The sequence below is a fragment of the Mustela erminea genome, chromosome 6 (genome assembly GCF_009829155.1).
Source record: "Mustela erminea isolate mMusErm1 chromosome 6, mMusErm1.Pri, whole genome shotgun sequence".
Lineage (NCBI taxonomy): Eukaryota > Metazoa > Chordata > Mammalia > Carnivora > Mustelidae > Mustela > Mustela erminea.
The window spans coordinates 19,074,534-19,102,243 of record NC_045619.1 but is presented as its reverse complement, the minus strand read 5'-3'; the positions used below and the strand labels follow the sequence as shown (position 1 = coordinate 19,102,243).

The following is a 27,710-nucleotide window of genomic DNA, read 5'->3' as shown; positions in this document are numbered from 1 at the left end:
TTTGGCGATCATTCACTTGAAAATGAGAAGAGAGAGAAATTGAGGCAATTATTAAGAATCATTATTGTACAGTAATTGAGAGCTATTGTTTTGGAATTAAGCAGACTGTATTCGTATCACCTACTGTTTGTTTATGAATAATTTTTGAAGCATAAATATATCAAAAAGGTAAGTGAAATATACCCTGAAGAAAATTTAGTTTTCATGTAAAAATTTTAATATGTTGAAATACTCAATTCAAGATATTTTTTCTTTTGGGTGTGTCTGTGTAGCACACACTTAGGATCTCTTTCTACTTGTTAATTTTCTACTTGCTAATTCACTGTGAAAGTTCAGACTCTGGGTGGGAGAAAAGAGGAGAGGTGAATTGCAACTGAGCTTATCACAGTTTGTGTATGTGTGTGCGCACATGTGCAGTAGGGATGCTGGGCTGCAGTTCTGATTGACTCTCAGTCTCCATGTGGAGTTAGCTCAGGCATCCCCAGCTGTGTGCAGACTTCCATGTCACTCAGCAGTGTGAAATAACATACACATATGCCTGCAAGTACATTCATAAATAGTAAATGGTAATAAAAAGTTGGGGTTTGTTGTATATATACTTCACCTATATTTTCACTCTGAGCTCTATTTAGGTTTTTAATTCTCTGAAGTTTGAGAACACGAGTCTCTGAAGTATGGTCCTCCCAATTGAATTTGACTACAATAGAACTTGTGAATACCTGGTAGAGTTGTTAGTCTGTCTACTGGCATGTTTGTTTTCTTAGCTGTTCTAATGGAGATAAAGAAAAGGTAATTAAAATAATCTTTGAGTTTTAGGTTTTGGGCATGGTTTCTGAGGGGAAGTCTTTTCACTGAAATTAGATGACCTCTAGGAGTTTTATACTGCTAAAGATTTAATTTATAGATTTTTTTGAGGACTACATGGCAAATATATATGACTTTTATTATTAAGCTGCAGATAGCATTTTAGCTTTTCCTTTCCTTAGAATTGACTTCGTAGTTTGACTCTGTCTGGCAATTACATCATAAATGCTATTTTTCATGAACTTAAATAGCCTTAAGAACGTTACAAATGTTCCATTGGATGAAACAAAGATATTAATTTTATAACTTCATGGAAAGCCACAGCCTGTGGTTGACTGTCAGATTTGAAAATGACCTAACTTTGACATAATGAATAAGAAGAAACAGTTTTTACAGTTGTATTACATTTATCTAATATCTGCCTAACAAACAGTTATTTTACTTTGAATGAGAAAAGAGAATGAATGACATTTTTTGATCACCTGCCATTCATCAGGTGTTATTTAATCTGTTTAATCTCATTTTATAACCAAGGAAAAGTATTCACAGGATTTTCAGTATTTTACTCATGGTCACATAGCCAATTAATACTCTTAAGCAGACCTCCTATCTTTTCTGTTTTGATAACAATGAAAATTCCAGTTAGTTAAAAATATGAAGTTTATTTAAGTTTTTGAGTAATTATAAAAATAACTTCAGCAAAATATACAAAGTACAAGTGCTCTGAAAAAATGTAACTTCATTTTTTTCCTCATTTTATTCTTATGAAATACAATCCTTCTTATGTCCATCAGAGAATTAAAGCATTGACCATCTTGAACTTCCTTCAGATATTAGCCAGCTGGCATGTTTTCCTAGCAAAACATTTTCTGATTTGACCACAAGCTCTCTGAATCAGTTGTTACTGGTTTGAATAATAGAATATGCTGTCATGGTGGGCACCTGATCATGAAAACTGATATCTGGAGTACATTTTTATTTGGATTTAAAATGTTTTTACAATCCCAGTATAAACACTGTTAATCTAGTCAAAACCTTTTCTCACAAGATCAAGAGCTTGCCTGGTTTTACTTTAACTAGTTATAGTCAACCGAATAAGACTGAATTGTACATTTATGTTAGGCAAAATTTTAATTTATTTTTCATATGAAGGATGTCATATCAAAACAGTTTTAGGAATTTTTTGAGATAAGACAACTTAGTTTTGAAACTCTAAATAGCTGGATTTGTTTAACTTAAATACCATTTGGAAATTTTATTGTGTAATTTTGTGGGATTGGGAAGTAAAGTGTACAGTTTTTGATGCGATGCTGCGAAGTTACAAATCTGTCTTACATTTGGGTTATGGATTCAAGATTTGAGAGTTACTGGGTTTTTTTTTTTTTGGTTTTTCATTGAATTAATTTCATGAAATATTATTAATTTTTATAATTTTGATATAATAGGTCCCTCCAAGGACAGTAAGGATAATTTTCTTTGTCTCCATGAGGATGAGTAAAAAGTTAATAATTTTTAAGGCAGTTTGGACATAATTGCCTTAAATTTAGATAGTAACTAGAAAATGTAGCTGATTATTGTAAAAGAAATGTAAATTTAAAAGAGTCAGTTAAGTAGAAAGTTTATTTTTCAGCTCTTTTTTTTTTTTTCAAGGTTTTATTTATTTATTTGAGAGAGTGAGATAGCACAAGCAAAGGGAGTGGCAGAGGGAGAAGGAGAAGCAGGCTCCCTGCTGAACAGGGAGCCAGACATGGGGTTCCATCCCAAGACCCTAGGATCTGAGCCAAAGGCAGACGCTTAACTGACTGAGTCACCCAGGCGCCCCTACTTGACTCTTTTTGGTTCTTTTTATTATTCTTCGTTGGCTAAAGATGATGTTACAATTTTAGTTCCAGTGAATTATAGTTCTATCTAAATATCCACCCATCTTTCAGTGCAAATGATGGAAAGATCTTGGTGTTATCAGAAACTACTAACATATTAAGGGAACTTAATTGTGGAAAAAAGCAACATAATACATTTTACAAAATTACATATGAATACTTAAAGATATTTGTTACTCATGCTGTATTGGAAAGGAGTAGTTAGAATTTTTTACTGAATTAGGGCTGGCATTTTTTTTTTAGGAGGGCACTATTATTAATATCTGGGAGCAGAATGCAATCAATTAAAAAAAACCTTCAGCATGTCTACAGACTAATACATCATGTTGATATTGAAGAAGAGAAAAAAGAACAATTTTACCTCAATAGGAACATCCAACAGCTTATAGAAAGAAACTGTGGCTTTTTAACACTTGTTTATAGTTTGGTGTGTCCATGAACAGGGAAGAATCAAAATTCTTCTCCGACCCAAGGTTTTAGCACTGCTATTTTGCTTTTTCTGGAACAGTAATGAAATAAAATGTGATTTTTAAAATTAGTTTTTATGATCATGTCTTAAGACTAACAGTTGGAAGTGTGGTATGTAGTAATTCACTATGGCATTGAAAGTTTTGATTAAGAGATTAAAAATGCATTAGAAGAGCTAAAAGGAGCTAAATATTAACAGAATCAAATTTTTCCCCAATTAATAGTACTTAAGAACAGATCACTGCCCACCCATACCCTGAATTTGAGAAGAAATTTAATGAAGAAAGACTAGATATTTGCTAATTTTATCATGCCCAAACTTGCCATAGTTGTTTGTATTTTACAAAACCAACAAAATCCTTTTCTATCTGGTTTAAAAATTATTCCATAGCTGAACTTGGATGTTATCTTCAAATCCACAAGAATTCAATGTACACTTTTCTATAACAAAACTCAATTTGTATTTCCCTTCTCAATTACAGATTAATGAATATTCTGGTACCTAAATTTATCTTTTCATTTTTGGCATTGTCTCTTTTCAGCATAGTGGAGAATTTACAGTTTCCCTCAGCGATGTCTTATTGACTTGGAAATACTTTCTACATGAGAAGTTGAACCTACCATTTGAAAATACAGAAGTGATTGACCATTATGAGGACATTAGGAGGACTTACGATGATTTCTTAAAGAATAGTAATATGGTAGATCTGATTGATGTTTATAAAAAATGTAGTGTTTTGATTTCTAGTTGTGAAAATAATGCCAACATATCCCCTGTAAGTATTTTTTAAAATAATTCTGTCTTAAATGAAAATTTGGCTAGATTTATTTTTATTTTAAACTATGGTATCAACATTTATAGTAACTTGATAGTGCTTTTGCTTTTCAGATCATGTTAGAAATGGAAAATTTAGCTACCTGAAAGTTAGTTATTACTGGAAAGAAATATTTCAGTGGTAAATTTTGCTGAAATTATGTTATTTGGTTGAAATATAAGAACAGCTTCTTACCAGATCAAAAAATTTTAACAAAGGGATCAGTCCCAAATGTGTGATTTCTTTCTTTTTTTTTTTTTTTTTAAGATTTTATTTATTTATTTGACAGAGAGAGATCACAAGCAGGCGAGAGGCAGGCAGAGAGAGAGGAAGGGAAGCAGGCTCCCTGTTGAGCAGAGAGCCTGATGTGGGACTCGACCCCAGGACCCTGAGATCATGACCTGAGCGGAAGGCAGTGGCTTAACCCACTGAGCCACCCAGGCGCCCTATGATTTCTTTTTGAATTCATGCCAAGGATTGCTTTTATATTTTACTTTCTTGTTTTGATGTATATATGTTCATTTGGCATATGTTGTATAAATGATTGCTATGACTCTTTCTATGGATTAGTAGTACTAATTATTGAGATGGGGTATCATTTTGTGACGATAGTATGATACAGTAAACATGGGGTAATATACTGTTCCTGGGTTTTTTTGCATACACATATTCATTGCTTTATTTTTTTATTGAATATAAATTTTAAAACTAATGGGATGCCATCCTTTATAGTTTGGTTTTATCTACATTAGAATTAATAAACTTTTAGAATATATTTGGATGTATCTATTTTAAAGTGTTGAGGTATATTTATCTTAACATTACTGAGTACCAATAAAGTAGTGATTAAATAGTAGTAATAACTAAATAATTATAGATATAATTAGAAGAAAATGTTTATTATATTTTCTAAGATATTAGAATATTTTATAAATATTTCTGTCTGAAACTTGGGAATCATGTTTTGGCTCCTTGTAATAGAAACCTCTAACAGTGGTTTAAGAAAATGGAAGTTTTATTTCATTGTTTTATAAAAGGAGTCTTAAGGTAAGCATATGGGACTGATGTGATGGCTCTGTGGTTATCAGATACCTAGGATTTTTCTGTCATTCTGCTTATTCATCTTAGTTCTTGACCTCTATCCTCAAGATCATTTGTGGTCCAAGTTAGCTGTTGGAACTCCAGATTCCATATCAGCGTTCCTTGCATCAGGAAGTAGTAAGGGAACCCAGCACTCTTCTTTCATTTTAAAGAGGCATAGCTCTTTTGCTTCCATGTCCTTGCACAAAGCTTAGTCACATGGCCACACCAAGATGTTAGGGAAGATGGAGAATATAGTCCTTTTTTTTTCTGGGTAACATGCCAGAATAAAAACAAAATCTCTGTTACTGATGAAGAAGGGGAGAGTGGATGTTGGCAGGCAGTTTGCGGTCTTGGCCTACTGGGCTATAATAGAACCCTTTCCCCTGTTGTAACTTCTTCTTCTTCTTCTTTTTTTTTTTTTTAAGATTTTATTTATTTATTTGAGAGAGAGAGCTAGAGAGAGCATGAGTTGGGGCAGAGGGACAGAAGGAGAGAGAGAGAAGCAGGCTCCTCGCTGAGCATATAGCCCAACACAGGGCTCAACAAGGGCTCGACTTGGGGTTCAGTCTCAGGACCCCAGGATCATGATCTGAACCAAAGGCAGATGCTTAACTGACTGAGCCACCCAGGTGCCCCCTGTCGTAACTTTCTGAGACACACATACATAAGCACACTATGGTAAAGATACTTGTGAGGGAAGATTGTTTTTCTTCATTCCTTCCTACCTATGTTTTATTTGCTTGTAGAGATGATTTTTGACTATTTTTCATATAGTTAATTTAGAGAGGCTAATCAACATAAGTATTGGATTGTAGGAACAACAAAGAGAATTTTTTGATAAGCCAGTAAGAGTATAATCTGCCTGATGTTTTTGGGCACATTGTTTTCACCTTATCCTTTGTTGCTGTCTAAGTTTTCTGTAAGTTTTCTTTTTTTTTATTTGAAAGATTTTATATGTTTATTTGAGAGAGAGTAAGAGGGAGAGAGAGAGAGCGAGCGAGCATGGAGGGGGGAGGGTCAGAGGGAGAAGACTCCCTGCTAAGCAGGGAGCCCAATGCAGGGCTGGATCCTGGGACTCCAGGATTGTGACCTAAGCTGAAAGGCAGTTGCTTTTCAGCTTTTTGAGCCACCCAGGCCCCCCTGTCTAATAAATCTTCTAATAAGCCTCTTCATTTAAGTGTATCAACTGTAGTATGAGATACACAGGTTTACCTTGGAGGGAGTTCTGTGCCTCCAAATCAACATGTTCTGCAGAATTTCAGGAGGGGAGTGGAAGCTGCTGAGATGATAGCATGTGAAGTTGAAATTTTTCTGCACTTAAAATGGAAGATTTGATCTCTGACACTTATTTGCTCTAGGGAAATTTCCAGTGAAGAAAAACTGAGCAGAAAAACAGATACTTAGGGGCACCTGGGTGGCTCAGTGGGTTAAGCCTCTGCCTTCAGCTCAGGTCATGATCTCAGGGTCCTGGGATCGAGTCCCGCATCGGGCTCTCTGCTCAGCAGGGAGCCTGCTTCCTCCTCTCTCTCTCTCTCTGCCTGCCTCTCTGCCTACTTGTGAACTCGCTCTGTCAAATAAATAAACAAAATCTTAAAAAAAAAAAAATAAGTAAAAGGAAGGGATGCGGCCCTAAATTCAAAAAAAAAAAAAAAAAAAGAAAAACAGATACTTAGATTGATTTCCTCAAAAATACGTTAAAATAATTCTAATTTATGCTGAAAGTGTCTTTTAAAAAGATTTATTAGAGAGAGAGAGTGGGGAGGGGCAGAGGGAGAGACTCTTCAAGCAGACCCCCTACTGAGCGCTGAGTCCAATGGGGGTTTGATAACAACCCTTGAAACCATAACCTGAGCTGATACCAAGAGTGGGATCCTTAGCTGATTAAACCACTCAAGTGCTCCTAAAAGTGTCTTTAAAGATACATATGCTTATGTATCTTTGTTTCTTATTTATAGTAGCTTAAATAAGGCAGAAATTACAAGGAATTAAGATAAAGGTAAGACAGGGATATTCTGGGAACATGATAACTTGAACAAGTTATTTCATACATTATAATTGTATTTCATACAATTATAATGTATGAATACATATAAGTGTATTTCACACATTATAATTCCTCTCCTGGGGAACATGCATGCAGGGCCTGTGGACATCTGGGAGCATATAAGACCTCGATTTCTAAATGGAGTCCAAGTTGAGACAGTTGGTACAGAATTTGCTTTCTCATGAACTGAACAATAATCTGAGGGATACTGGAGACCTGGGCTGAGGAGAAGAAATGGTAGATTTCAAGAAGAACTTAGCAGCCCTCAGAAATCTGGGAACTTTCTGGGGAAGGTCAAAAATTCCATCTGAGTGTGCCAGGATTCTTTGACTTAGGAAGCCAAGAAGTAGCTGAATGGATGGGTATACTGTTGGTGATCCTTGAGAGACCACAAAAAGACTTTCTCTTGGTTTAAGGAGGTGACTGGCATCCTATTGATTTTTCCACTGATACTTTGTAAACAGTAGAGACATTTTAAACTTTTATTACTTTTAAAATTGTCCTCACTTCAGGTACCTCAACAGTCAGGGCCTTAGCCTATGAAGAAAAGCAGCAGCCACTTAATGAGTCCCAGCACTTGCAGAAAGATGAGTTAACTCAGAGCACATGTGACCAACAGAATAGCGCTCTTAATGGTGAATCCATAAAAGTAGTTAAGTACTCAAGGAAATTCAAGGATACACCTAAACATTAAGACTTTCTAGATTTAAAAAAGAGGAAAAAGAGTCTTCCCAGTGCAACAGATGGATTCAGGCACAAATCAGAGTTCTGAAAGTCAAATACAAAAAATGTTTAAAGCAGAGGGGCAGCTGGGTGGCTCAGTTAGGCGTCTGCCTTCAGCTCAGGTCATGATCCTGGGGTTCTGGGATTGAGTACCATGTTGGGTTCTCTGCTCAGCAGGGAGAGGGAGAAGCAAGCTTGCTTCTCCCTCTCCCTGCTGCTCCTGATCTCTCTCACTCTGTCTCTTTCTCTCTCAAATAAAATCTTTTAAAAAAACAATCTTTAAAAATATATATATTTAAGGCACAGAGAGAAAAATATGAAGATGAAGTAATTATGAAGGAAAAGTTAAGAAACTTGGAGGTTGGATCTGGAGGATTTAACATAACAAATGATAGGAATTCCAGAGGAGAAAAAGGATGAGATGCAGAAGAGGTCATGATTAAATAAAATATTCTAACCACATTTGTTATAATAAAATTTCCCTGAGTCTGTTAAGTGTTTATGAAGTTCCAGACTGTATTGAAGAGAAAAGACACATACCTAAGCATATCCTGGTAAAGTTTCCAAACTCTTAAGGATAAAGATAAATATTATAAGTTTCCTGGTGGAAAGAACAAGTTATTTAAAAAGAACAACAATGAAATAGCATGTCCTGAAAGAAGAGGACAGTGACCTAAGAATCTCATCCTCAACAAGATATCACTTACCAGCTAAGTTAAAGGAAGGATTTGTGAGGGTTGCAAAAATTTGAAGAATGTCATCTTCATAATTCAAGTGAAGAATTTGCCCATTCGAAGACTGTAATAATTAAACAGATGAATTGGAGAGCAGGTACCTATCCAAGAAAAGATGGTAGTGAGCAATGAAACTTGGAGTGTATGTGTGTCTAGTTAATGATAAGAGTGGACTGGGAACATGTGTACTATGGAAGCCTATACTTAATGGCAGGCTTATACTAAAGGAAATTCTGATATTAGTTTAAAATTAAAAAGACTAAATATTGTATTTTTTGGGGGGGTAAGTAGCCAGCATTATTACTTTTATTTTATTTTATTTTAGATTCATTTATTTATTTATTTGACAGAGATCACAAGTAGGCAGAGAGGCAGACAGAGAGAGGAGGAGGCAGGCTCCTTGATGAGCAGAGAGCCAGATGAGGGGATGCCAGGACCCTGGGATCATGACCTGAGCTGAAGGCAGAGGCTTTAACCCACTGAGCCACCCAGGCACCCCTATCACTTTTAAATAATGATAGAGAAATGGGTTATTATATATAGCTTGGTGTGAAATATTTTTAATAGTTGTCATAGCACCTTATTAGTAACCTCCTTTGTTTTCTACAGAGTCAGCTACGCGATTTTCTTTCTGGGAGACAGTATGTAGTAACTGATGAAACTGATCTTTATGTACCAACATCACCAATGAGTAAACACAACCAGGATAATGAAAAGGTACTGAAAAATTGTGAGCAGGACTGATCCTCTTCAAATCACCATGAATTTGTACATTACAGTTATTATTTTTTCTCATTTTTAAAAGTTTTTAATTTGTTTAAATAAAACTATATTTGCAAAGAGTAATGCATTAGAGACTGCTGAGATCCTAGCAGTCAGTGCCTTCCAGGTTTTGGGACAACATAACAGGCACTATGCAAAAATAAGTATCACTCATCAGTCTTTGAAAAGTAGTTAGAAGGTCTAAGTTGCCAGAGTTATTTGAATCTTTGTATTTGGCAAATTCGCTTATGGTTTTAAATGAATGATTCTTGGGAGGTTATGTACAATTGAAAATTCTGTTCTGTCACCTTTGAAGTAGATAACTGATGCATCACAAATTGTGATAATAAGAGTTTGTTGTGCAAACAAACCACAGAAAACAAACCACAGGTTTGGTCTAATATAATTTACCTTAAGTAAAATGCTATGCTAGGTACCTAATTAAATATAGTAACCCCTTAATAACTGTGAGGGTTATGTTTATGGAATTTTCTATGGTAAATAAAATCACTATTGACAAGATAAAAATTTGAGTATTGGAAAAACAGTAAAACTGCATTCAACATATCAAAATCTATCTTCTTTATTCAGTTTGACAATCACCTTCATTTTTAAGGAAATATTGCTAAGGCAGATTCTCCCATAAGTCCCATGCCACAAAGATCACATTTTAAGAAATATATTTGTCACTGCCCTCATAAATACCTGTGCATCTACTTCCTAGACTTACTAACATGCTTGAACATCTGCATTTAATATTTTTTGTGCCGTATTTGAAAGTTAAGTTTCTGACATCATGGTATTTAATCCCTAAAGTTCTTTAGCATATCATTTCCCAAAGATAGAAGCAGTAACATAATACCATTATCATATATAAGAAAACTTAATTTTCCCTAATATCACTTACTGTCTTCCCTATTCAGATTTCTCCATTTGTCCTCCAAATGGTTTTATATCTCTTTAGATTTTTAATCTAGGAGAATTCCCCTCAGTCTTTTTCTCTTCTTATTTATGTATTTAAGTACTCCTGGAATTATTTATCTTGTTCTTCTATTTCCAGTAACCTGGAAGTTTTATGCAATAGCTTGCTTAGATTCAAGTTTAGTACTTCATAACTGATGGTATCGTATTAAGAGACACAAACTCAAGTTGTCCCAAATTGCCAGATCTCTCTAGGATAAAGATGTAGTTTTCCCTTTGCTGTCAACAGAAATCTGTGGGGTGACACTGTATAAATATACTGTTTTGCAGCAACTTTTCACCCAGTGGTTTTACACATATGTTCATGATCCTTGTCTGAATCAGTTATTTCTTTAGTGTTTGCAGAATGGTGAGTTTCTAACTCTGTCATGTCTTTACATTAATTAGCTGCCATTTCTCAGTAAAGCAGAGCTTGATAAGATAAAGCTATGTAGGGAAGTAGTTCCCTAAGAATGGCAGAGTCATGACTTAATACTTTCTCTTTCTCTCTCTTTTTAAAAAGATTTTATTTATTTAATTGACAGAGATCTCAAGTAAGTGGAGAGGAAGGCAGAGAGAGAGGAGAAAGCAGGCTCCCCGCTGAGCAGAGAGCCCGATGTGGGGCTGAATCCCAGGACCCTGGGATCATGACCTGAGCAGAAGGCAGAGGCTTTAAGCCACTGAGCCACCCAGGTGCCCCAATTCTTTCTCTTTCATTACCAGTTTAGGAGCTTGGATAATAGTTATTTATAAGATAGGATGCAAATTACATCTTTTTTTGTTTATCTTTGTCCTTATGCATGTATTTATTGCTGTGGACTCATGAATTTTTATTCGGTTTTAAAATTAATTACAGTCCTTAACCTTTGATGCTAAAATGGAGGGATTCTGTTCAAGCTTCTGTGTCTTTTTTACATGCCCTATTAGACTTCTAAGCACTTCCCTTTTTTCTGGTATAATAAAATAACCCAAGTCCATCTTAGAATGTTTTCTGCCCAGATGTGATTCCCTTTAGTCGTTTGTAACTATTTTCTCTTAGTTGAAGTTAATTTTTCACTTCCATTATTTTTTTCTCTGGTGCCAAATATTGATAAAATGTTTACAAAATGCCTGGTCTTTTCTCATTGGTGCTTAAGAGATGCATTCATATATCAAGAGAGTATATCACTTACAAATCTCTTCTCTCTGATTTATATTACAGGCTCTATAGGGAGGAAGCATTAATTGTTACTGTGTCCTTACAAGAAATGAATGAATTTGTATGTGTAAAATATCTAGGTGTTTATAATTTTGGCTTATAGTTATAAAATGTTGTCATAAATGGATATCCATGAAAAAAGAGTATAGCATATGGAAACTAATGGGTTTTCATTGCAAGCATATAGTTTTCTCATTTAAAAAAAATTCTCATTGTGTTAATCCTCTACTTTTATCTCTTGCCTCTTTGGATTGTTTTCTAAGAGTATTCTACCTACTAGTTAGCTGATAGATTTTATGAGGACTATTAAAGTAGCAGTCATCCTCTCAACTATTTTTTTGTTACTTGCAGACTTCTGATTTTTCTTTTTGCAAAGTATTTTTGGAAGGCAATATATTTCTATTAAAATTCCAAAGTGACTTTTTGGACTGAAGTCTTGCATAGATATATTTTGATCACAAAATGTACCTTACTAATGCCACACCAGAGTCATCAAGTAGATGAATGGCATGAGTTTGAGAAACAATATTTTTGTTTCCTTATTTTATTTTTCCTAAGGTACTAAACTGCTTTAGAAATTCTGAAGTAAAGATGGGAAAAATGGAATAAAAGCCCTAAAAGAAAATCATCAGTTAAATAAAAATTTCTACTGCTATATTAGTTTTAGTTCTACTCTTTTTTTTTTTTTTTTTTTTGCTTGTTTGGTCATCTTAAGAATTTATGTGTTTGGCAAAGAAAGTAAAAAAATAGCTATATAAATTATTAATCTCAATCTAAAAAAACCGACATTCTTCAAATTGAGATTGAATATCTACGTTTTAGTAATAATTAATGGACAGGAAAAGAAACTTGGAATTGCCAGAAAGTTTAAATAAAATTGTTCAACTTCTAAACAAACATTGCAAATACTTTGTGGTATGGACCGAATCAGTTTATTAAATAAATAAACAGAACATTATCTTTATTTTTGGTATCTTGGTAAAAGCTTCAATCTTGCGGATTTTTTCAATTAGGCCCTTGCTTCTGGATATCATAACTGTATTTATGTGGAATGCTTTTCCAGAGAGCCTCTTTAAAACACACTTGCAAATACAAGAGCAGGGAAACCATAACTGCCATGTTATATGACCATAATGATGGGGATAGATTTCCAATTGCAGCCATGAGTTAAAAGAAACACTCTTAACTGTGGGGACTCCAAGATGTTTTTCCCTGATGTTTGTCTAGCATCATAGATCAGAAGGGCAGAATTTGCTAGCCTTAAAGAGCAAGTTGTAAATGGGGTTTAAGCCCTCGTTGATACCTAGTAAGGATCAGATATATACATTTTGGTAAATTCTCATTATTTTTGGACAGGAAAAGCCCAGTAAAATAGGGATTCAATGAAATTAAATGTAGAAAGAATAAAAAAATTTCTGATTACAATGTGAATGTCGTTTTTTTCCTTCTTTTTGATTTTTCATGAAATGTGTTACTCTTTCGAAACATGAAGGGTTAAGATAAAGGGGAGGTTCATATGTTTTAGTTCATATGTACTGTGAAGTTAAAATGGAAACTTCTGTATTATAGATTCACTTGAAGTATTATGATTTACACTGAAAGTAAAGATAAAAAGATAGTTGAAATCTAAGCGGAAAATTATATAATGCCTTAAGTTATAAAATTTTAGGGTGGATCTTAAAGATGATTTTGATTTAGCTGTAACTTGAAGTAATTTTCTTTTTAAGGCAATGTAATACAAATATGTGAGTGCTTAATAGATCCCAAATAAATTTTTATCAATAGTTTTCATTCTGAAATTTCTAAAAGAGCCAAATATGTGTATTAAGTTTTTTACATTTATCATTGAACAAAAACTAATTGAGAACCTATTAACAAAAATGAATTGATTAGATACTATAATGCCAGTCATTCTTTTAGGCCCTAAGGGCACACCATTTGCTTTACTGAAACTCATGAAGTAGTAGAAAGATTAAGAAAATACACAGCATCAGAAACCATTAAGATCTATGCAGGGAATTATAAGTGCCTGATAGGCTTAGGTGTAAGAGGGTAATAAGAAAGGGAGTACATGAATTACTCTCTGCAGATTGCCTCTCTGCAAAGGTAACATTTGTCTCATATTTTTAATATTTAAGAAAAAAACTTTAGAGGGTTAATATTTAAGTTTTTTTTTTTAAATCAATTTTGCTTAAATTTCAAGTCTATATTTAAGGTAACCTTTTCCTGTACAATAAAGTTTTTTTTTTTTTAAATAGACCCTGACTGCCTCCTGTGTTTCAAGAATTGTTTTTCTTAAGAAATTTAAATAATCCAAAAGCATGTTACCTTTATTTTTAAAAAATTTTTTTAAAGATTTTATTTATTTATTTGACAGAGGGAAAGAGACAGCCAGAGAAGGAACACAAGCAGGGGGAGTGGGAGAGGGAGAAACAGGATCCCTATGGAGCAGGGAGCCTGATGTTGGGCTGGATTCCCTGAGGATCATGACCTGAGCCGAAGGTGGATGCTTAACTGAGCTACCCATGTGCCCCAACTTGAAACTTTATTAATAATTGTCTCAGAGACTTCCTAATAATTTATAATTTTTATTGCAACCTTTTAAAACTCTCTTTAATGCTTTCTAAGTTAAAATGTAGTTAAGCAATATGAAAATATTTTAATTTTAATTAGGAAAATATTTTCTTAGAATTATAAATGATAAATTATGGGGTCTTTGGCTAAGTTGTCAGTCACTGAAGGACTTATTGAATTTCAAGTTTTGAGAATGAATTGAGTTTAGAATTTGTGGAGTCCATTTTTTTTTTCATTAAATTATTTCTAAATTTGTTTATTTTTTTACTATTATGTTCAATTAGCCAGCATATAATACATTATTAGTTTTTGATATAAGAAAATGGGGTGGAAGTAGTTGAGAAGGTGATGAGAATTCCATTAAAATAATGTAATTTTTTTTTTAATTAATTTTTTATTTTTTATAAACATATATTTTTATCCCCAGGGGTACAGGTCTGTGAATCACCAGGTTTACACACTTCACAGCACTCACCAAAGCACATACCCTCCCCAATGTCCATAATCCCACCCCCTTCTCCCAAACCCCCTCCCCCCAGCAACCCTCAGTTTGTTTTGTGAGATTAAGAGTCACTTATGGTTTGTCTCCCTCCCAATCCCATCTTGTTTCATTTATTCTTCTCCTACCCACTTAAGCCCCCATGTTGCATCACCACTTCCTCATATCAGGGAGATCATATGACAGTTGTCTTTCTCTGCTTGACTTATTTCGCTAAGCATGATACGCTCTAGTTCCATCCATGTTGTCGCAAATGGCAAGATTTCATTTCTTTTGATGGCTGCATAGTATTCCATTGTGTATATATACCACATCTTCTTGATCCATTCATCTGTTTTTTTTTTAATTTTGATGAAATCCAGTTTATCAATTTTTTCCTATTATAGATTGTGCTTTTGATTATAGATTGTCACGTGTAATAACTCTGCCTAATTCCAAGTCATAAGGATTTTTTCTTACGTTTTCTTCTTAAATTTTACAGTTTTACATATTGTACATTTAGACCTATAATCTGCTTTGAGTTAAGTTTTATAAAAAGTGTGAGGTTGGGGCACCTGGGTGTCTCAGTCAGTTAAGTGTCTGACTTCAGCTCGGGTCATGATGTCAGGGTTCTGGGATTTATTCCCACACTGGGCTCCCCACTTAGTGGGCTTGTCTCTCTGTCTCTCCCTCTGCTCATGCTATCTCTCTCTCTCAAATAAATAAGTAAAATCTTAAAAAAAAAAAAAAAAGAAAGAAAGAAAAGAAAAAAGTGTGAGGTTTCTGTGTTTTTCATTTGTTTCACATATGGCTGACCAGTTGTTCCCACACTAACTATTGAAAAGAATGTCCTTTCTTCATTGTTGCTTTTGTACCTATGTCAAAAATCAAATGGCTGTATCTGTTAGATCTATTTGTGGACTCTGTTCTACTTCATTGATATGAGTGTCCCTTCATAAATGCTGTATTATTTTGACTATACTGTAATATTTAAGATCATTTTCAGCCTATTTAATACGTTGTTGCAGTGTCTTCTGGCTTTTTGATGATTTGTTATTATCATTATTCTTTAGTATGTTATGTGTCATTTTGTTCTCGTTACTCTCAAGTTTTTCTCTCGTCTTTGGCTGTCAGAGTTTAATTATAGAACAGGACTGATATTCTTTGTATTTTTCCTACTTGAGTAGCTTCTTAGATCTATAAAGTAATGTTTTCCACCAAATTTGGGATGTTTTTGGCCATAATTTCATGAAATACTTTTTTCTGCTTATTTCACTCTTCTGCAGTTTTGCTGTCAGCTATGGATTATGGCTCTTTATGCAGGGATTCTAAATACATGTCCCACAGAGCTCTTTGGTTTTATTTTTCTTTCCTTTTTTCTTCTTTTGTTTTTCTGGTTTGATAATTTCTATTTATATATTTGTAAGTTCACTTATACTTTCTTCCACTTTCTCCAAGTTGTTTTTGAGCCCATTTAGCAAATTTTGTTTTGGTCTTTGTACTTTTCATTTCTGGAATTTACTTTCTTTATAATGTCCACTTTTCTGTTGTCATTTCCCCTGTTAATTTATTGAATATTTTTTGGTTTGAGTTCTTTGTATATATTTATAGCAGCAACCTCAGAGTTTTGTCTGCTAAATCTAGTATCTAGGTCCATTTGGTGTTAATTTTTATTGACTGCTTTTTATCCTGAGGGGGGGTAACACTTTTTTTTTTTGAACTGTCTTATAATTTTCAGACAAAAACAACATTATAGATATTATTTTATAGTGATTCTGGGTTTTGTCATGTTCTTCTGAAGACAATTGAGTTTTTATTCCAGTAGGCAGTTTTCTTGCCTGGATTTCAACTTCATATTTTGTCTCCTTGGTTTGAAGCTTTTTGGATATCTATTCTTATTGTTTTCCTTTGCTGGTTTTCTTTTTTTTAAGGTTGACATTTGTAGGTCTTTCTTCTGCCTGCAAAACGTGGCAGTAAACCAAGGATTTGGGAAAGTATGGAGCTCATTCTTTCCATGGATTCTTTTTTCCTGGGATTTTCCTGTGTTTTCCAGTTGTTCTGACTAATTTTGGCTCTCTACTCTTAACACTTCAAACCTGTCCAGCTTCAGCTTTCTGTGACTTAAGCTACACACAGTTGAGGAATGTACTCAGTTTAGCAAACCTTCCAACTCATAGCTCTAGTTCCTTGTAACTCAGTCTTTCTTGAATGTATTTCTTTCTTATTTCTGCCTGTGTTTTTGATGGACCTGTGGAGTCTCCCCCATGCTTGTGTAGTTTTGCTGTCAGCTATAGATTATGGCTCTTTATGCTCTCAATTATGTCCAAGATTTTCCCCTTTAAATTTATAGCTGCTTTCCCAGCCGTGGATTCTGAGGGCACCATTATAGTCACTTATATCTGCCACAGCTATAGTCATGAAATTTGAGTCAATAAACCACAAACTTAATTCATGTTTTTTTTTTTTTTAATTTGAACTCATGACCCTGAGATCATGACCTAAGCTGCGATCAAAAGTTGGATGTCCGTTGACTGAACCACCCAGATACCTCTAATTCATTCCCTTCTTATTGCAGTTCTGCTAAAATTAAATATTCCTCCAGCTCCTATCTACCTTCTAGATACTTTCCATTGTCTTTAAATAGTATTTAAGATTTTTTTTATTTACTATTTTATTTTGTTTTCTGTGAGGTTCATATGATCACTCACTTCTCCACAGGAAGTTTAGGACCTTGAATAACCACAAACTTGCTATTCTTAACCCTTCTTGTTGCAGTTCTTTTAAAATAAAATTATCCTCTAGGTTGGGTCTGCTTTGTGTATGCTTTCCAGTATAGTTATGTTTTTGAAATTTTACTAATATTTTATTGTTACCTGTGGGAGTTCACAGTATCACTTCCTCAATACTAGAATTTGCAAGACCCTAAATAGCTATAAGTAGGTAATTTTAAGAATAAGATCATTGAATGCCTTGGTTTGTAAAATGCTCTTGACCATAAAAGACAAATATAGAATATATGAAAGAGCCATGTCAACATCAACTACTTGTTATTTTCTTTTTTTTCCTTTGTTGTTGTTGTTATTTTCTTAACACTTGCTTGAATTTCTTCATTGTAATACTTACTTGGTTATTTGGTATTGTCAAAGTCAGCATCTAATAATTACCCCCAAATTTAACCATTTAAATTCAGCCCTTATCTCCAGCCCTGTGTACGTATAGGACCAAATAGTGCCAGGCAGCCTATTCCCTCAGCTTTAAGAGACTTCATTTCTCCTTGTTATTTAGTGACAAATGTGTACAAGGGCATGAGATTCAGCTTTATTGGAAATTCAGACTTTGGACTTTATCCTTTATATCATTTTTAAGAGGTATTTTTCAACAATTATGATCGTTGTTATTTGCTCATACTTACTTAGTAGTGGCACATTTTTTTCATGAGCAGGGATATGTTAATTGTCCAACTCAATCTTTTGTTGTATGGTAGTCTTCTCTTTTCCCATAGAGTTGAGTGAGATATTATTATTGAGTAGTCATAAGTATTTTTACTGTGTATGAAGAAAAGATTATTGATTTAGAACAACTTCAATAAAGAAAATAATGTTTTTTTGTACAGGTGCAGTTACTAGCAAGAAAAATTATCTACTCATATTTAAGCCTGCTTGTGAATTCAAAGAATGACCTGGCTCTGGCTCATGTTCTCAATATTCCTGATAGAGGACTTGGAAGAGAAGCCTTCACTGATTTGAAACATGCCGCTCAAGAGAAAAAGATGTCTATCTTTTTGGTATGGACATGTTACATTTTCAATATATTTTAAAGACTTATGAACAGTAGATATATGTACCTTAATATAGAATTCTTTTAGCTATGATAAAACAACTTTTAAACTCTGAATATATGCTCTTCTCTTGTATTTGAAAACCTATGGTATTGTTATTTATTACCATATTCTTCAAATTTGATTAGAGAAAATTTTTCTAAAGCAATGTTTTCCGACATATGTTCTATAGAGTGGTATCTCTGTTAAATTCTCCTTGGATAAATATTTCCAAAGGCAAAAGTCCCTGTTAAGTGCTCTTTGAATAAGATGTTTCCAAGGGCAAACAGTTTGGAAATAGTACCTTTATTGGAAATATTACCTTTACTGTAGATATGTAACGCATATATGTATATCAAAAGCTCTGAGAAATCTTACCATTAAGAAATCTGCTTAAGTTAACCTTGTTACTTAATGTGTCGTTTCCTACATTATTTAACCGTGGAACTTTCTAACAAATTACTGAAATTTCATAGAATTTAGGATACTCTTTAAAATATTTCATCTTTGTTGGAGATACTCTTTAAGTATAGCATCCTGTATATATTTTTGTCATGGTAAGGCAAGGCCTTTCGAACTACACATGATCAAATGATCCTAAAATGTGAAAGCTAGATAGGGCTTTGTTCTTATTTAGTCTAAATGTTGAGCTTATAAATAAAAAAGATAAAGCTTGGAAGAGTTGAATTAATTGTCTACCCTTGAATAAATCAACACAGTTGACCCTGAAAAACCCTTTGTTTCATATTAAAAATTCCAGTTTAATCTACATGAGAATATAGATTGTAGCATACAATCTGGTATATGTAGTATACTACATAGTAAAATGTTACATAGTAAAATGTAGTATACATACACTAATATTTTATAATTAGTGATACACTCTTATGAATGTATTCTTTTTTTTTAAAGATTTTATTTGTTTATTTATTTGTCAGAGAGAGAGAGAGAGCACACAAGCAGGCAGAAAGGCAGGCAGAGGCAGAGAGAGAAGCAGGCTCCCTGCGGAGCAGAGATCCTGATGTGGGACTCGATCCCAGGACCCTGGGATCATGACCTGAGCCGAAGGTAGTGGCTTAACCCACTGAGCCACCCAGGTATCCCTATGAATGTATTCTTATGCCCTTAGTTTGTCACCTTACTTGGCTTCTCAGTTTCCACTCACATTGCCATCACCTTTTTTGGCCTGAATTTTGCCTGGCATCTGTTTGTTTAATTATTTGCTTCTGAATCAAAGTGACATGAATCATAAAAAGTACTTACTTTACCTGTATACCAAGAAATAATAAAAATGTACCCAGTTTCATAAAGTTTTATTTTTAATGTACTAAATCATTAAACATAACTGAATCATTTATTTTAATTCATAGGTGGCCACATCATTTATTAGAACACTGGAGCTTGGAGGGAAGGGATATGCACCATCACCATCTGATCCTTTAAGGGCACATGTAAAAGGACTGTCTAATTTTATTAACTTCATTGACAATTTAGATGAGATTCTTGGAGAAGTACCAAATCCAAGGTAATGACTTTTCATAAATTGCAAATGTGTGTTATTAATCTGTCTTTAAAATTTTACAGGATCAGATGTAGATTTGACTATATGAGCTATTGAAATGCCTAACATCATCAGTAAGGAAAAGAAACAATATCTAGATGAATAAATTATAATCTCATGACTTTTTTCCCTATTTCTGCCTATCTTTGATTCTAAAATTTTTGCCAAAGTCAAATGGCATGTTCACGTGAAATTTGACTAGAGAAGAGGGCTATTTGTCTTTATCTGGAAGAAATAGATTTTGGAGGACTGGACGTGACTGAACAGATAATTTCTTTAAAATTTGTAGTTAGTACTAAAGGAAACTTATACCAAGAATGAGGAAATTGACAAAGATATGATAAAATCTATATTCTACTTCTGGCTACTTTTTTTCCCATTTTCTTGAGTGTAAATCTCTGGTTTATCTGAAATTTGTTTTTATATGATATTAGAAGTAAGAGATTCTTATCTGATAAACTCCCATTTATAATACACACATATTGTATGATGAGTAATTTTGTGATTAGTTTTGGGGGTGCAGAAATGAGCTGTATATGTTAACAATCATGGTAGATCATTGCCATTCGGTGGGTATGCTAAAGCATACGAAAGGGTTGGTATTTATTGAACACTTTTTAATGTGTCAGGCTTTTTATGGGGATTATCATTTGATCATTACAACAACCTTACATTATAGGTACTATATAAATACCCAATTTATAGAGGAAGAAAATGAAGTTCTGAGACTTAAGTGATTTACCTCAGTCACATTGCTATTTAAGTAGCACAGCTGGGATCTGAACTCAGTTCTCAACCTGGAACCCATTCTCTTAATTACTGTATCTTATTTCTTGAAACTTCTTTTCATTTTAAGATTCAAAGAAGAATTTGTTTCTCAGGATTTTATTCTGAATTGTATCCTCTGTCTTTATGGATATCTATTACAAGAAAGTGAATTTGGAAGATGGTTTTGAATATACTTTATAGCCAATATCAGTGGCATCTTCTGAACTTTCAAATAATGTATTGGCTGCCTATTTCTTCTAAGATAGTGGATAATTTTTAAAAACATTTTATTTTTAGCAAAGCAAATATAAGTATATTTGGTTAAAGTCAAATAGTAAAAATGTCCTCCACAGATGGTCTTAAAAATTTTTTTGTGTGTTTGTTTTTATATTTACTTCATTTAAATGAAATTTTAATGCAACTATTTGTTGATTTTTTTCCATTTGAGATATTATTAAATTCCTACCCTGGAAGATGGTGATTTGCTACTAACTCACCAACCTCCCAGCCACCCCTTGTCTGTCTTCCCCATCCTATCATACACACAGAACTTATCTTCTTTCATCCTTCTAATATAGTTATACCACAATTTCAGTTTAAGTTATATTTTAGAATTTATATTATTATGACTCTGTAAATACTGCCTATACCTAAGCTATGTGATATGCTGTAACTATACTTCCTTTCTTGTACAAATTTTTTGTGTTTTTCCTAGACTTAATAATTATCTATTTTTCTCTTTTGCTTTACTTCCTGTATATTCATAATCGATTCTCTTTTGAGCTTTCCAACAAAACCATATATATTCTTCTTATTAGATCATCTGTCAGTTCTGGTTTTTGCCCTTGAAGGCATTCCCTCTAGAGAGCCCTCTATCTTCTTTGCTGAGTGTGCACTTTTGCTTATTCAGCCTGTTTCATAGTGGTAATGGTGAAGCTTCATTACCTGTGAATTTTCTTTGCCTCTGCATTATTTTTTGGATCTTGTCACTTTATTTTTAGCTGATAAATCCCTTATTTTACTCATATAGCTTTCTGAGAATAATAAGAGACAAATACCTTTATTGTATTCTCACATTTGGTTGTATGTGATCTTATGCCATGTTTTATTTATTTAAGATTGTTGTGTTTATTTCTAAGATTATTTTTATCTGCTTCCTGGAGGTTCTTTATCTAAGTTGAATGTTTTTGTTTGTTTTGCTCTCTTTCATGTTAGAGGTATTTCTAAAATGCGTGGTGATTCTGAATAGTCCTTTTATCATATTTAAGAATGAAACCATAGAAAGCTGATTAGTAGCTCTACACAATGGATTTCATTATATTATGGTAGCCATTGGCTCTTTTGTTGGGGATTCTGCAATGTCAGTAACTATAGGTCTTTTCTTTGGGACTTACCCCCAAAGTTCCCAGAGTGGCATCCTTCAGTCCCTTTTGGAAAGCTGTAAGTCTAGCTAATAATATGCTGGAATTTGAGGTAGGGTAGGGGTTCATGTTGAGTCTCCCACTTCAGTATGTAGACTTTTTTACTTAATCACTCTATTTTTAGTCCCTGCTGCCTCAAGATCCAGAGCCGATCTGGTAGATTCTTCAGAGTAGTCTTGCTTTCCATGCTTAGGGGAGAGAAGTGCACTGGCCTGACTGCTCAGAATAGGAGAGGCGATTTTAGGTGTCTAAGTGCTTCTGATGTAAACTGTCAACCAGCTTGCTTGTTTGCAGCCCCTTCTTTATTGTAGCCTTCAGTATTGAATTCGATTTCTGAGAATTTCTGGGGTTGCTTCAATAAGAAGGGTCTCTTTCAGCAGTTACTTGTGTTTTAGCTTTCTTTGTTCTGAAAGTAGTCAGCTACCACATGTAGCTGCTTTTCATTTTTCCATGCTTTCATTATATGTCTCTGCTGTCATCTGTTATTGTCTCCTCTAACATTCTCTTTCTTTTTTAAAAAGATTTTATTTATTTATTTGCCAGAGAGAGAGAGAGGGAGAGACACAGAGAGAGGGAATACAACTAGGGGGAGTGGGAGAGGGAGAAGCAGGCTTCCCGCTGAGCAGAGAGCCTGATGCGGGGCTCGATCCCAGGACCTTGGGATCATGACCTAAGCCAAAGGCAGACACTTAATGATTGAGCCACCCAGGTGCCCCAACATTCTCTTTCTTTGCGGATTTTAAAACACTTGTCTTTTTGTCATTTTTAGTGCAGTTTTAGGAGGGAGAAGATAAAAATGTGTATATTCAATCCAATGTAGTTTGTTATAATTACATTCCTGAGGAATTTCTGGTTGGGATAAATTATCTATAGGATAGAAGTACATTTTAGGGGCATCTAAGATGAGAGAATAGACTTAAATTCTTTAACTTATCAGTGAGTTATTTTGGATATCCTCTCTTGTCACAGTGAGTAATTACTCTATGTTCTAGGGAAAACACTAAAGAAGTAGATGTCTAAATAGTGGGTATGTTCATGTGGGTGTCTATTTAAATAGTCCACCTGAGCAATTTTTCTTTCCTTTTTTTCTCCTTATTTCATCTTTATTGTGATTTTTGTATCTTTTAAGTGTATATTGCTCCCCAGGCTGTAAAGTCTATGAGGGTTCTTTTGGTTTTCTGCACTAATATTCCCTAGTCCTGGCACAGTTTCTGGCACAGAGTAGACACTCAATTATTTATTTACTTGTCTGTTTTTAACTGACTCACAGTAATTCACTTTTCTACTCTATTGAAGCTATTCGACCAAAGAACACTTGTGATCTAGTTGGTGTAGAATTTTTGGTCTCTGTTGTGCCCTTAAATTTGATCATTTTCTTTCTTAGAACTCTTTTTCCCTGTGCTTCTGAGATTTCAGTCTATTTTCCACCTATGTCTGAGACTGCATATATGCAAATTCTAAACCTATATTTCAGTGAGATTCAAACCTCTTTCCTGAGTTTCAAAAATATATCTTCATCTATATGTTGTGATCTCAAAGGCAACAAAAACTTAACATTCCAAACCAAATCGTCTTCCTGCAAACCTGCTTCTTCTCCTAAAGAGCCCAACTTGATGAAGCCTCTCTTCCTCCAGCTACATAACGGGAAATCTGAAACATATCCTAAACTCCCATTTCTCCTTTAACTGTCCCTTCAGTCACCAAGATCCATGAATTCTATTTTTTTTTAAAGATTTTATTTATTTATTTGAGAGAAAGACAGAGAGAGCATGAGAGAGGAAAAGACCAGAGGGAGAAGCCTACTCCCCGTGGAGCTGGGAGCCCAATGTGGGACTTGATTCAGGTACTCCAGGATCATGACCTGAGCTGAAGGCAGTTGCTTAACCAACTGAGCCACCCAGGCACCCCCATAAATTCTTCTTAACATTTTGGTACTCTTTCTTCTCATCTCTAGTCTTATAGCTTCTATCTTGATTCCATTTTTTAATGGAAAGTCTGTTTTCAGACTTTTATCCTTTCTTGCTTAAACTTCTTCACTTCTATCGGAGTTGTTCTTTCTGCCTCCAATCTCGAGTTGCCCCATCCTATTGTCCTTATTGCTGCCAGAGGTCTTTCTAAAACAACAAATGTTACTTCTGTGAATGAAATCCTTCAATGACTTCATATTAGGTATAGGCAAAGACCCCAGAAGCCTCAGTATGATATAGAAATCCTATGTGCTCTAATTCCTGCCTGTATCTTGCTCTGGCCTCTATCTCTCAACCTCAAAACTTAGAGATAAAAATGTGTTTAACTCTTATAACTGATTATAATAGGGTGGAGGTGGTAGAGAATCACAATAATCTTCGAATCAAAAAGAAGATGGAGAATAGATAGGGAAGAAATGAAAGAACAGATTCTCACACTTCCCTCCCCATTGCCAAATTTTCATCAAGCTATTTTAGCAGTAATTTGGTTGTATTTCTACATTCTGCCAGTAGGTGCCACCATAAAATGCATACTATATTTTCCTGAAAAATATCTTAAATTAAGGGTTTCAGGTTACATAAATTAGTTAGTTCTCTGTTGTTCAAATGTTTAAAATTGTGTATTTCAAGTTTATGACAACTTTTTAATATACACTTTGAATTGTATTCATTGGACTAAATATTATACCTTTATAGAATGTTAAATCTACTTGAAATTATCCAATCCAAAATCATATTGTTACATTTTTCTCATTTAAAAATATTGTAGGGGAGCCTGGGTGGCTCAGTAGGTTAAGCATCTGCCTTCGGCTTGGGTCATGATCCCAGTGTCCTGGGATCCAAACCTACATCGGACTCCCTATTCAACAGGGAAGTCTACTTCTCCCTCTTCCTCTGTGTGTGCGCTCTCTCTTTCCTTTTCAAATAAATAAATAAATCTTTTAAAAAATATCCTAGAAACATTTTTTATATATCTCATGGAGGACTTTTAATCATACTTAATTTTTATTTTTTTATTTTTTAATTTTTTTATAAACATATAATGTATTATTAGCCCCAGGGATACAGGTCTGTGAATCGCCAGGTTTACACACTTCACAGCACTCACCATAGCACATACCCTCCCCAATATCCACAACCCCAGCAACCTTCAGTTTGTTTTGTGAGATTAAGAGTCTCTTATGGTTTGTCTCCCTCCCGATCCCATCTTGTTTCATTTATTCTTTTCCTACTCCCAAACCCCCCACCTTGCATCTCCACTTCCTCATATCAGGGAGATCATATGATCATTGTCTTTGTCTGATTGACTTATTTCGCTAAGCATAATACCCTCTAGTTCCATCCACGTTGTCGCAAATGGCAAGATTTCATTTCTTTTGATGGCTGCATAGTATTCCATTGTATATATATACCACATCTTCTTTATCCATCCATCTGTTGATGGACATCTAGGTTCTTTCTATAGTTTGGCTATTGTGGACATTGCTGCTATAAACATTCAGGTGCATGAGCCCCTTCGGATCACTATGTTTGTATCTTTAGGGTAAATACCCAATAGTGCAATTGCTGGGTCATAGGGAGCTCTATTTTCAACTTTTTGAGAAAGCTCCATGCTGTTTTTCAGAGTGGTTGCACCAGCTTGCATTCCCACCAACAGTGTTAGAGGGTTCCCCTTTCTCCGCATCCTCACCAGCATCTGTCATTTCTTGACTTGTTAATTTTAGCCATTCTGACTGGTGTGAGGTAATATCTCATTGTGGTTTTGATTGGTTTTTCCCTGATGCCAAGTGATGTGGAGCATTTTTTCATGTGTCTGTTGGCCATCTGGATGTCTTCTTTGCAGAAATGTCTGTACATGTCCTCTGCCCATTTCTTGATTGGATTATTTATTCTTTGAGTGTTGAGTTTGCTAAGCTCTTTATAGATTTTGGATACTAGCCCTTTATCTGATATCGTTGGTAAATGTCTTCTCCCATTCTGTCAGTTGTCTTTTGGTTTTGTTAACTGTTTCCTTTGCTGTGCAAAAGATTTTGATCTTGATGAAATCCAAATAGTTCATTTTTGCCCTTGCTTCCCTTGCCTTTGGTGATGTTCCTGGGAAGAAGTTGCTGCGGCTGAGGTCAAAGAGGTTGCTGCCTGTGTTCTCAAGGATTTTGATGGATTCATTTCTCACATTGAGGTCCTTCATCCATTTTGAGTCTATTTTCGTGTGTGGTGTAAGGAAATGGTCCATTTTTTCATTTTTCTGCATGTGGCTGTCCAGTTTTCCCAATACCATTTGTTGAAGAGGCTGTCTTTTTTCCATTGGACATTCTTTCCTGCTTTGTTGAAGATTAGTTGACCATAGAGGTGAGGGTCTATTTCTGGGCTCTCTGTTCTGTTCCATTGATCTATTTGTCTGTTTTTGTGCCAGTACCATACTGTCTTGATGATGACAGCTTTGTAATAGAGCTTGAAGTCCAGAATTGTGATGCCACCAACTTTGGCTTTCTTTTTCAATATTCCTTTGGCTATTCAATGTCTTTTCTGGTTCTATAAATTTTAGGATTATTTGTTCCATTTCTTTGAAAAAAATGGATGGGATTTTGATATGGATTGCATTAAATGTGTAGATTGCTTTAGGTAGCATAGACATTTTCATGGTATTTGTTCTTCCAATCCAGGAGCATGGAACATTTTTCCATTTTTTTGTGTCTTCCTCAATTTCTTTCATGAGTACTTTATAGTTTTCTGAGTATAGATTCTTTGCCTCTTTGGTTAGGTTTATTCCTACGTATCTTATGGTTTTGGAGCAATTATAAATGGGATTGACTCCTTAATTTCTCTTTCTTCTGTCTTCTTTTGGCGTAAAGAAATGCAGCTGATTTCTGTGCATTGATTTTATACCCTGACACTTTATTGAATTCCTGTACAAGTTCTAGCAGTGTTCCTGACCTTAGTGGAAAAGCTTTCAGTTTTTCTCCATTGAGAATATTTGTGGTGGGTTTTTCATAGATGGCTTTGATAATATTGAGGTATGTGCACTTACACTTTGAAGAATTTTGATCAGGAAGGGATGCTGTACTTTGTCAAATGCTTTTTCAGCATCTATTGAGAGTATCATATGGTTCTTGTTCATACTTAATTTTTCAAGATATGTTTTAGCAAATAGTTATCTAATTCTTGAAGATGGTAGGGGAAAGCCAATCCATATAGTAAAGATACTCAGTAATTACACAGAAGTATTACCAATCATTTGTATTATTGCTTATTGCTTTCAGTCACTACACTTTAATACAAACTTGGAGATTTTTTAAAAAGATTTTAATTATTTATCTGACATAGAGAAAGAGAGAGAGCACAAGCAGGGGGAGCTGCAGAGGGAGAGGGAGAAGCAGACTCCCCACTGAGTGCGAGCCTGATGGCGGGCTTGAACCAAGGACCCTGGGATCATGATCTGAGCCAAGGGCAGATGCTTAACCAACTGAGCCACCCAGGTGCCCCCAGACTTGGGATTTAATTATGTTTTTCCTCAGTAGCTTTATTTCTCTCTTTCTTCCCCAGGGCTCTAATGTGATACATTTGGTAGTCCGGAGCTGCTGCTTACCTCTTTTTCACCTAAAGTCTTCCATTAATGTTGATCCAGAGTACTCATAATTTATCTTCTGAGATGC

The 27,710-nt window shown here is 34.6% G+C and overlaps 1 protein-coding gene across 3 annotated transcripts in view; it reads left to right on the top strand.

Annotated features, from left to right (window-relative positions):
- PARPBP (PARP1 binding protein) overlaps positions 1 to 27,710 on the top strand; it is a 68,603-nt gene that overhangs the window by 15,741 nt on the left and 25,152 nt on the right. For 2 of the 3 annotated variants that reach the window (XM_032346587.1, XM_032346585.1), the window contains exons 3-6: positions 3,695 to 3,928; positions 9,161 to 9,268; positions 18,137 to 18,307; positions 19,711 to 19,865. In XM_032346587.1, the coding sequence (XP_032202478.1) occupies positions 3,695 to 3,928; positions 9,161 to 9,268; positions 18,137 to 18,307; positions 19,711 to 19,865 (668 nt within the window). The remainder of the gene's footprint in view (positions 1 to 3,694; positions 3,929 to 9,160; positions 9,269 to 18,136; positions 18,308 to 19,710; positions 19,866 to 27,710) is intronic. The other variant, XM_032346586.1, reaches the window with a different exon arrangement.